General features: G+C 41.9%; 1 protein-coding gene across 3 annotated transcripts in view; it reads left to right on the forward strand.

Annotated features, from left to right (window-relative positions):
* The first annotated feature begins 13 nt into the window (after positions 1-13).
* SIRT1 (sirtuin 1) overlaps positions 14-11,904 on the forward strand; it is a 32,464-nt gene continuing 20,573 nt past the window's right edge. Inside the window, exons 1-4 of one of the 3 annotated variants that reach the window (XM_011926811.1) lie at positions 14-231; positions 2,263-2,376; positions 3,713-3,954; positions 6,263-6,415. In XM_011926811.1, coding sequence (XP_011782201.1) covers positions 3,742-3,954; positions 6,263-6,415 — 366 coding nt within the window. In that variant the 5' untranslated portion in view covers positions 14-231; positions 2,263-2,376; positions 3,713-3,741. Of the gene's footprint in view, positions 232-2,262; positions 2,377-3,712; positions 3,955-6,262; positions 6,416-11,904 lie in introns of those variants that run through there. The other 2 variants (XM_011926817.1, XM_011926826.1) reach the window with 2 other exon arrangements.

Genomic DNA, 11,904 nt, shown 5'->3' on the forward strand with positions numbered 1-11,904 from the left:
CGGCCGGAACTGCGCATCTCCTCCTCCCTTTCCCCGGGCTCTTACTGGTGTGAGGTTGAGGGCTGCAGGCGGCTCGGGCAGGCTCTGCGGCTTTCCCCTCCCCACCACTGCCGTCCGCTCAGCTGCGCTCCTGCGGGGCTGCCGTTCCTGCTGCGCGAGCTGCTGGTGGATTTGCTCTTTTCCTCCGTCCGTGACCCGCTTGGGCGGCCTTGCGCTTTGCGCAGCCGCCAGGTCGGGAGACGCTCGCAGTCGCTTTAAAATAAGTTTCTCTCACCCTCTTGCTCTTTTAACATACTGGTTTTGTTAGAGCTTGTTTTTTTTCTTTCCTTTTTCATCTTTATTTTATTTTATTTTTCGTTTGCTTTTCTTCACCCCCCAGCACACTTAAGTCTGCAACTTTTTGGCTGTCCCGTTGGTCGGCGTTTTCAATTGTTTTTTGTAAACTGACACCTGTGCAGTTTGCTGTTTTTTTTTTGAAGGTCTATATTTTTATGCCGGAAATTAACAATTTTTAAAAGAGGAAAGCTGTTTCTGTAGTCACAGCCTGCAAAATTTAAAGAACGTGGCTGTTCTGAAGATAGTAAAATTCTGTAATGCAGTTAGGAGTAGGCATGGGAGAGTGATAGTACTTTTAGAGCAGTTCATATTACTTTTATATTCTAATCTTGCTCTTGTAACGGTGTTTGGGCTAAGCATACCTTTTTGTATGTAGTAATGATGCACACATTTAACACTTACAGCATAATGAAGCAGATATGTTGCAATTGTCTTGTTTTTCAAGGTTTCTTTTTTTTTTTTTTTTGAGACGGAGTGGCGCTCTGTTGCTAGGCTGGAGTGCGGTGGCGCGATCTCGGCTCACTGCAACCTCCGCCTGTCGGGTTCAAGCGATTCTTCTGCTTAAGCCTCCCGAGTAGCTGGGACTACAGGCGCCCGCCACCACGCCCAGCTAATTTTTGTATTTTTAGTAGAGACAGCGTTTCACCATGTTGGCCAGGATGGTCTCGATTTCTTGACTCCGTGATTCGCCCGCATTGGCCCCCAAAGTGCTGGGATTACCGGCGTGAGCTACCGTGCCCAGTCAGGTTTCATATTTTTGTTCTCAGGAGTTTCTATCCTTGATATATGTTCGTCTTTATCAATACTTGGGTCAGGCCGGGCGCCGTGGCTCTTTCCTGTAACCCCAGCACTTTGGGAGGCCAAAGCGGGAGGATTTCTTGAGCCTAGGAGTTTTAGACTAGCCTGGGCAACATAGCAAGACCTGCTCTCTACTAAAAATTGAAAAAGCCGGACGTGGTGTCGCACAGCTGTAGTCCCAGCTACTGAGGTGGGAGGATCGCCCTGGAGTTCGAGGTTGCAGTGAGCTGTGATCGCGCCACTGCACTCCAGGGTGGGCAACAGAGTGAGACCCCGTCTCAAAAAAAAAGTAGTATGTGCTTTTAGGGACTGGTTTAGTAAAGAGACCCTGATTTCAAGCAACACAGTTGAATATTAATTTATTATCTACCTAATAATAATTGTGTTATTGATACTGTTTAATAGAGGAAACAATGCAGAGATACCTGTTTACTATTATGTAAGAGTTTAACGTGCTCATTGCCAAGGTTATATTTGAATGACATTTTTGTGTAAATGCCTATTTATTAGACGTTTCACTAACGCTGTTGTTTGTGATTGATACATTCTAGCTAGATTATTTTCTTTTCTTTCTTTTTTTTTTAAAGACGGGGTTTCGCTAAGCTGGTGTGCAGTGGCGCGATCTCAGCTCACCTGTCAGCCCACTGCAACCTCCGCCTCCCGGGTTCAAGCCATTCTAGTGCTACTGCCTCCTGAGTAGTTGGGATTACAGGCGTGCGCCACCATGCCCGGCTATTTTTTGTATTATTGGTAGAGACGGGAGTTTCTCCATATTGGTCAGGCTGGTCTTGAACTCCCTACCTCAGGTGATCCGCCTGCCTTGGCCTCCCAGAGCTCTGCAATTACAGGCATGAGTCACCGCTCCCGGCTATGTTTTTCTGTTTTTTAAGTAGACTTAATTTATTTTTAGATTTTGGCTGAAACTGAGTCTGAGCAGAATTCCTAAAGATGAAGAAACTGTTCCAATGAACAGTGCAAGCTGACCCTATAGGCATTCTTTACACATGCAGTATAAATGTTAAATGCTATACTCGATGAAAATGATTGCTCTATAACCGTTTATAGGTCTTCATACATTTTAGGTGTATATTGTTTTGGCAGCCTTGACTGACTTGGTTTCTTTTGCAGATAACCTGTTCGGTGATGAAATTATCACTAATGGTTTTCATTCTTGTGAAAGTGATGAGGAGGATAGAGCCTCACATGCAAGCTCTAGTGACTGGACTCCAAGGCCACGGATAGGTATGGCTCAGAGCTGTTAACTTTAGAGAGTAAATGTATGTTTTTTGATAATTTTGTTTTGAGGCAGAGTTTTGCTCTTGTTGCCCAGGCTGGAGTGCAATGGCGCAATCTCGGCTTACCACACCCTCCGCCTTCTGTGTTCAAGCGATTCTCCTGTCTCAGCCTCCCGAGCAGCTGGGATTACAGGCATGTGCCGCTGTGCCCGGCTAATTTTGTATTTTTAGTAGAGACGGGGTTTCACCATGTTGGTCAGGCTGGTCTTGAACTCCCGACCTCAGGTGATCCGCCCGCCTCAGCCTTCCAAAGTGCTGGGATTACAGGCATGAGCCACCTCGCGCAGCCTCACTTGTACGCTTTTTGTGTAGTGTTCATCCAATTAGAATATCTTCCTCCCTCATTTCATTTTTCACTTTATTTTACGCTTAACCACTTCTTGACAAGCTCTGTATCTTATTTTTTAAATTGTATTTCCTGGTCTAGAATATAAGCTCGATGGGAGCAGGAATTTTTGACTGACTTGTATAGTCCTGTCTTGTCAGTGCCTAAAAAAGTGCCTGGCACATAGTTTGTGCTCAGTAAATACTTAATAAATATGTGAATGAAACGGGAAAGTATTTCGATGTAGAAAGCATTATCAGTTTTTTTATACCAAAGGTATAACATAACCATATTGAAAGTGGATCTTTTTATGTTTTCACTCTTATAAATGGCTTGACTATTTAAACAGTGAAGGTCAGTTTCTCTTTGGTGTCTAATTTATTTATTAATTGTTTTTGGTTTTCTCAAGCTAGGGAGCTGGTTTGAGCAATTTCAGGGTAAAAGAAAACGATTAATTCTCAGAACATCAACATTGTATGTATTATCTTGGAAGATTGGTTAAGATCAAATTGAAAAATTACCGGAAAAAAATTAAGATGGCAGTTATGTATAGATTTTCATTTCTTTTTCCTGTGTGATTTTAATGATAAGTAATACAGGCTTTTAGGACTGGTAAGATCTTTTCTATGTTGATTTGTAGAACTCTTTTGTAAATACTTTTGTTATTGTGTATTTGTAGATATTAACCATAAGAACTTAATTCTAGTTGTTAATTAATTAGACTCTTAAAATATATACTTACAGCTCAAGGGGGTCTTCCCAACTCTTGATTAGATCTTCCTAATCTCATTGGGATATAGCATTAATTTTGAGGGTGTACTGAGAATGGAATACCATTAAATTGCATTTTCTTACTTTGCAAAAAACCCTCACAGATTGTAACTCATTACTTCAGAAAATAAATGAGATTTTTAGTTACTTGATAAGTTGACTTTAAGTCTTTTCCCCCTTATTGTAGGTCCATATACTTTTGTTCAGCAACATCTTATGATTGGCACAGATCCTCGAACAATCCTTAAAGATTTATTGCCGGAAACAATTCCTCCACCTGAGTTGGATGATATGACACTGTGGCAGATTGTTATTAATATCCTTTCAGAACCACCAAAAAGGAAAAAAAGAAAAGATATTAATACAATTGAAGATGCTGTGAAATTACTGCAAGAGTGCAAAAAAATTATAGTTCTAACTGGAGCTGGGGTATGTAAGACTAGTAAATGTAGGAAGTCGTATATGTATTTTCTTATGCCTTTTCCAAGTAGGAAGCATTTTTCTGGTTTAGAAAGATTTATCCTTACGTGATAATGGATATTTGGAAACTGCCAAAAACTGAGTGCAGCAGCAGTTGCTAAATTAGTTCAGATTTTTAAAACCTCTCCAGCAGCCCTAAAAAAATATTTGCTTCTGCTTATTTATAGCACAGTGGGTAAATGGAGTTAAGGCAAGATTTTTACCTACATTTTATCACAGCTCCTAAAGGAGATGCAGGGAATTGAAACTCTGCTTTTGTTAAGGGATGTCAGAGTCTGATGGAGAAATTGGGTATTTGTTCGATCTTTATGAGAAACTGGAAACCTAATTGGTATTCACAAGTGAAAAACTTAATGTTGGGAAGAACAGATTCCTGCTTTCCCTCCGTTTTAATTAAGACGATGTGATTGTGGCGACATTTTCTCTTTGATCTACGTTAGGGTTGCAGCTAATCAGTTACCTAAGGCTATTGCATAGTGTGTTTTACGCAGAGTATATTACATGTTAGCAGCCAGAGCAACTGCTGTAAAATTTTGTCCTGTTTTCTGCCGTTCCGAGTTGTGAAAGGGTGTTGCATAATCTTAGATGATCATCAGGAGAATGTTTTGCTCACAGATAACGATGTAGACAAGTTTGTTTAACTTGAATTGACCTTGACTCCAGGTCAAATTGGAGTCAACTCTGGTAAGATGATGAAACAATAACTTCTGGAATCACTATCTGAAATGTCAGGATTTTGTTGTACGATTAGTGCATAAGTTTCAAAGAAATGAATAATTGAAATATTATACACTTTTTTTTTTTTTTTGGATACGGCAGCTTGCTGTGTTGCCCTGGCTGGAGTGCAGTGGTGCCATCATGGCTCACTGCAGCCTCAGCCTCTCCTGGCCTGTACAGTGTTTGTTTCCTTTTTTTTTTTTTTTTTTTTTAAAGAGAGACAGAGTCTTGTTCCGTCGCCCAAGCTGGTGGAGTGCAGTGGCGCAGTCTTTTGGCTCACTGCAACCTCTGCCTCCTGGGTTCAAGCAGTTCTCTTGCCTCAGCCTCCCGAGTAACTGGGATTACAGGCACATGCCACCACACCCAGCTAATTTTTGTATTTTTAGTAGAGACAGGGTTTCGCCATATTGGCCAGGCTGGTCTCAAACTCCTGACCTCGTGATCCGCCCGCCTTGGCCTCCCAAAGCGCCAGGATTACAGGCGTGAGCCACCGCGCCTGGCTATATATTGTTTTTTTTAATGAAAATAGAAAATTACAGTATCGAGGTAATAGAATCCTAACTAAAGGAGCAATTTCTTTGGAATTACTTTTCTGTAATAGAAATTCTTGGCTGGTGGAGTGCCTCGTGCATGTAATTACAGCACTTTGGGAGACTACAGTGGGAGGATCACTTGAGCCCTGGAGTTTGAGATCACCCTGAGCAACATAGACCCTGTCTCTACAAAAAATTAGCCTGGTGTGCTGGTGCGTACTTGTAGTCCCAGCTACTCAGGAGGCTGAGGTGGGAGGATTGCTTGAGCTGGAAAGGTTGAGGCCACAGTGAGCCATGATGGCACCACTGCACTCCAGCCTGGGCATCAGAGCGAAACTGTCTTAAAAAAAAAAAAAAGAACAAAAGGCCAGGCACGGTGTCTCACACTTGTAATCCCAGTATTTTGGGAGGCCAAGGTGGGTGGATCACAAGGTCAGGAGATTGAGACCATCCTGGCTAACAGGGTGAAACCCCGTCTCTACCAAAAATACAAAAAATTACCCCTGTGTGGTGGCGGGCACCTGTAGTCCCAGCAACTCGGGAGGCTGAGGCAGGAGAATGGTATGAACCTGGGAGGTGTAGCTTGCAGTGAGCTGAGATTGCGCCACTGCACTCCAGACTGGACAATAGAGCGAGACTCCATCTCAAAAAAAAAAAAAATTCTTCCCTACTTTCTCCTTAAAATAATTTATTGAAATGGTTTCTTTTCTTCTCAAATTGTATTTGCTTTAATTTGTTGGCCAAATGCTTAAAAGGCTTAAAATCAGCCTGACTTAAAAATTCCTTATTTGTGTTAAAGATGGAATATGAGGTGTATTTAATTCTACTCAGTTGTTTGGGAGTTTTATTTCTGAAATAAGGGTAGGGGTTGTATTTTTATTTCTTAAAAGACGTTTCATTCTGAAATTTTCTTTCTCAACTCTTAGCTAATTATGTGGTAAGAGAGCTAGCTAGTTTCTATAAAGGTAGAAGATTTAATTTTACAAATTATGCCATGCACATTTTAGGTGTCTGTTTCATGTGGAATACCTGACTTCAGGTCAAGGGATGGTATTTATGCTCGCCTTGCTGTAGACTTCCCAGATCTTCCAGATCCTCAAGCGATGTTTGATATTGAATATTTCAGAAAAGATCCAAGACCATTCTTCAAGTTTGCAAAGGTACTATGAACTCTTCTGGTTGTTTCTTTGGCCTTCTCTCATGAAAATGTATTTTGTTCATATATAGCCACCTTAAGGTTATCATTCATTGTTTAGTAAAGTGGATGCTGCTACTGTGGCGGAGGAAGATCACTCATTATGGCCAGAATTCCCTTATTCCTAGAGAAGGACTATCATCTACTTCATTTTAGAGTGAGCTTATTTTCAAAGAGACAGTTTCATATTTTTAAAATTTGCACTTCGGCAATGGTCGTTATTCTGCCTGGGCTTTTTAAAGAGGTTTGTACACCATATAAAAGTAACATAACTTGTGATTTTTAATATTTTATTAGAGATTGTAAAGGTGTTATAACATCACTTTGGTGTTCTGTAGTCAAATTTTAACATAAGGATGTGCCTGAAAAATCATTTCTAATTAGAGAATGGGAAGATTCTTGGGTTGCATTTTTGTCAACAAATTGCAAAGGAGCCTTATTCTGCTGTGTAGTTGCACGGTCCAGTTCAGAAGCCACTAGCCACATGTGGCTGTTGAGTACTTGAAATGTGTTTACATGTACAATAAGTGTAAAAGATGTATCAGATTTTAGAGATCCAGTATAGAAAATACAAAGTATTTCATTAGTTTTATTTATCAAATATTAAACAAATATTGGTTTTTATATGGAAAAAATACTTTTTAAAATTAATTTTGAATTCTTTCTTTTGAAGTACTTTTGATACTGGGTTAAATAAAATGTATTTTGGGCTGTGCATGTTGCCTCATGCCTGTAATTTCAGCACTTTGGGAGGCCAAGGTAGGAGAATCAGTTGAGCCCAGGAGTTTGAGACCAGCCTGAGCAACATAATGAGACTCCGTCTCTACAAAATAAATAATAAAATTTGCTGAGCGTGGTGGTGTGCACCTGTAGACCCAGCCACTCAGGAGTCTGAGGTGGGAAGATCCCTTAAGCTCAGGAGCTCAAGACTCAAAGTGAACCATGATCTGCTACTGCACTCCATCCTGGGCAACAGAGCAAGAGTGTTTCAAAAATATATGTATGTTTTTTGAAGTTTTTACTTTTTCTTTTGTATTTTTTTTTGAGATGGAGTCTTGCTCTGTTGACCAGGCTGGAGTGCAATGGCATGATCTTGGCTCCTCACAGCCTCTGTCTCCCAGGTTCAAGTGATTCTCCTGCCTCAGCCTCCTGAGTAGCTGGGATTACAGGTGCCTGCCACCATGTCCAGCTAATTTCTGTATTTTTAGTTGAGACAGGGTTTCACCAAGTTGTCCAGGATGGTCTTGAACTCCTGACTTCCAGTGATCCACCCGCCTCTGCCTCCCAAAGCGCTAGGATTACAGGCGTGAGCCACCGCGCCTGGCCAAAGTTTTCACTGTAATGTAGTTACTAAAAAAAATAAAGTTATATGTATGTCTCACATTATATACCTGTTGTACAGCTTTGCTTTAGCGTATAAAGTTTAATAATGCATTATACCATTCGCAAGAGATTTAGTCATTAGAAAACTTTTCTTTCCTGTATTTTAGTCTTTTGGAAAGAAATTACAAAATTTGTTATTGTTAAACTTGGAGGTACATATACTTGAAAGAGTCATTTTATTTTATTTTATTTTTGAGACGGAGTCTCGCTCTGTCACCCCAGGCTGGAGTGCAGTAGCCGAATCTCAGCTCACTGCAAGCTCCGCCTCCCGGGTTCACGCCATTCTCCTGCCTCAGCCTCCTGAGTAGCTGGGACTACAGGCACCCGTCACCACGCCTGGCTAGTTTTTTGTATTTTTTAGTAGAGACGGGGTTTCACCGTGTTAGCCAGGATGGTCTCGATTTCCTGACCTCGTGATCCACCCGTCTCGGCCTCCCAAAGTGCTGGGATTATAGGCTTGAGCCACCGCGCCTGGCCGAAAGAGTCATTTTATTTAAGTACCGGGATACATGTGCAGAATACGCAGGTTTGTTTCATAGGTATACCTGTGCCATGGTGGTTTGCTGCATCTGTCAACCTGTCATCTAGGTTTTAAGCCCCACATGCATTAGATATTTGTCCTAATGCTCTTCCACCCTTTGCCCCCACCTCCTGGGTGTGTGGCGTTCCCTACCCTGTGTCCATGTGTTCTCATTGGTCAACTTTCACTTACGAGTGAGGACATGCTGTGTTTGGTTTTCTGTTCTTGTATTAGTTTGCTGAGGATGACGGCTTCCAGCGAGAGAGTCTTGTATTACTGGCTTTTTTCCCCCTTAATCGTTAGAAGCTGTGAATAGGGACTTCTTTAATGAATTCAGAAGTTAATGAACCTAGTTGTTTTTTTTTTTTTTTTTTGAGATGGAGTCTCGCTCTGTTGCCCAGGCTGAAGTGTGGTGGCGTGATCTCCGCTCACCACACAACCTCCACCTCCTGAGTTCAAGTGATTCTCCTGCCTCAGCCTCCCGAGTTGTTGGGACTATAGGCGCGTGCTGCCATGCCCGGCCAATTTTTGTATTTTTGGTAGAGATGGGGTTTCACTATGTTGGCCAGGTTGGTCTCGAACTTCTGACCTTGTGATCCGCCCATCTCAGCCTCCCAAAGTGCTGGGATTACAGGTGCCAGCCACCGCGGCCAACCAGTGAACCTAAATTTTAGCTAAACGGTGGCCTCATCTACTTTCCGACCGTTTACATGACTACAAGAGAAGCTCTGCTAATTCAGGATAAATTGTGTTACTTAAATTGGCGACTGTCTTTAAAGAAAAGTAATTGTTTGGCTGCAGTGGCTCACACCTATAATCCCAGTGCTTTGGGAAGCTGAGATAGGAAGATCTCTTGAACTCAGGAGTTTGAGACCAGCCTGGGCAACATAGTGAGACCCCGTCACTACACCCCCCCCCATGTAATTTTTGTTTTATCCAGGTTGTGGTATATTAAATGGGCATTAGTGTAAAGTGGGAAAATTATATTACAAATTATTGAATATGATTACTAAACTGAATTTGAAAAGTTTTCAGGCTATCGAGAATTTTTAACTTAAAACTTACAATTTGAACTTTTTACTTCATATATCCGTAATAACGATGGTCATCTATATCTAGCTTTTAGAGCAGACAACTGGTTCATACCTGGATTGAATAAATAAAGTTATTTTTTGTTAATATTGGATTAGTGAAGATTTACTGTTTTTTTTTTTTTTTTTTTTTTAGACGGAGTCTCGCTCTGCCGCCCAGGCTGGAGTGCAGTGGCGCGATCTCGGCTCACTGCAAGCTCCGCCTCCCGGGTTTACGCCATTCTCCTGCCTCAGCCTCCCGAGTAGCTGGGACTACAGGCGCCCACCGGCTAGTTTTTTGTATTTTTTAGTAGAGACGGGGTTTCACCGTGTAGCTCAGGATGGTCTCGATCTCCTGACCTCGTGATCTGCCCATCTCGGCCTCCCAAAGTGCTGGGATTACAGGCTTGAGCCACCGCGCCTGGTGATTTACTGTTTTAACCAACTCCTGCTGGTGGCACTACCGCATGGTTTTGAAGACCAGTGAAATATGACTTAAAGTTTCTTGAATTGGAGCTGGGACACTGGCATTATAAAATCTCCATGTAGCACAGACATTGATACTATCAGAAGATTAGCAAGTAACTAGAACTTACTTTGATCTTAAATCTAACTATAAAAACTTGATTCACTAGTTATGGAGAATACATTTTTTATTGTTAAACTGAAAAAAGATTCAATCACTTATAAGATGTAATCTCTTCTAATCCTGTTTATATACATTTATTTATTATTATTATTTTTTGAGATGGAGTCTTGCTCTGTTGCCAGGCTGTAGTGCAGTGGCGCAATCTTGGCTCACTGCAAAACCTCCACCTCCCGGGTTCAAGCAATTCTCTTGCCTCAGCCTCCCAAGTAGCTGGGACTACAGGCACTTGCCACCATGATCAGTATTTTTAGTAGAGATGGGTTTTACCGTGTTGGCAAGGATGGGTCTTGTGGTGACCTCGTGATCGGCCTGTTTCAGCCTCCCAATGTGTTGGGATTATAGGTGTGAGCCACCACGTCCAGCTGATTAATATTGCTTTTCTGAGTTTTCATTTATGGTAATGGTTAAAGCAGCTAGCCTTTACAATTATTATTCACATATAATTCTTTGTCTATCCTTTAATTCTCACACTGGTAACTGACTAAAAAAAGAAAGATTCTAGGCCGGGCACAGTGGCCCACACCTGTAATCCCAGCACTTTGGGAAGCTGAGGTGGGTGGATCACCTCAGGTCAGGAGTTCAAGACCAGCCTGACCAACACAGCAAAACCCTGTCTCTAATAAAAAACACAAAAATCAGCCAGGCGGTGGCAGGCGCCTGTCATCCCAGCTACACGAAAGGCTGAGATGGGGAGAATTGCTTGAACCCAGGAGGCAGAAGTTGCAGTGAACCAATATCGCTTAAGGAGAAATAAGTAAGGACAAAGAGTGTGGGATAGTACCCTGAAACAGAGGATGGGGAGGGTATGTAAATATTGTCAATATTTTACTGAATTTCTAAATATTACAAGAATAGAATACTCATAGGATAACCTAAGCTTTTTTGTGAGTCAGTGTACTAGGCAGAAAGTTTACTAAAATGGTTTTTGATTTTTGCTACTTATGAGAAAACATTAAAAATGAAGCCATGAAAAGAGGAAATATTGGTGAAATTTAGATACTTCGGAAGGAAAGAATTTCTATACCATCTATTATATCATTGATTGTGATTATTGAGAATGAACTTACATTTTTTTGGGGGGGAGAGACAGAGTTTTGCTCTTGTCACCTAGGCTGGAGTGCAGTGGTGGGATCTCGGCTCACTGCAACCTTCATGTCTGGAGTTCAAGCAATTCTTCTGCCTCAGCCTACTGAGTAGCTGGGATTACAGGTGCCCACCACCACGCCCAGCTAATTTTTGTTACTTTAGTAGAGATGGGGTTTCACCATGTTGATCAGGCTGGTCTTGAACTCCTGACCTCAGGTGATCCTCCCGCCTAGGCCAAAGTGCTGGGATTACAGGCGTGAGCCCCCCATGCCCAGCCCTTAAATTTCATTTAGACTGGAAATTTCAAGTAATGGAGAGGTGTGTTAAGGAAGTTACTGCTCTGTTAGAGCAGTTTCTTAAATTTGGCACTATTGACATTTTGGGCTGGATTTTTTTTTTTCCCCTGAGACAGTTTCACTCTGTCAAGCTATCACAGCTCATTGCAGCCTTGAACTCCTGGGTTCCTGCTTGAGCCTCCTGAGTAGCTGAGACCGTAGGCACGTACCGCATACCTAGCTAAATGTTTTTTTTGACTTTTTTTTTTTTGGTAGAGTCAGGTTTTTACTATGTTGTTCAGGCTGGTCTTGAAATCCTGGGTTCAGGGCCGGGCGCGGTGGCTCAAGCCTGTAATCCCAGCACTTTGGGAGGCCGAGATGGGCGGATCATGAGGTCAGGAGATCGAGACCATCCTGGCTAACCCGGTGAAACCCCGTCTCTACTAAAAAATAAAAAAAATAAAAACTAGC

The sequence above is a fragment of the Colobus angolensis genome, unplaced genomic scaffold, assembly GCF_000951035.1.
Source record: "Colobus angolensis palliatus isolate OR3802 unplaced genomic scaffold, Cang.pa_1.0 Scaffold12, whole genome shotgun sequence".
NCBI lineage: Eukaryota > Metazoa > Chordata > Mammalia > Primates > Cercopithecidae > Colobus > Colobus angolensis.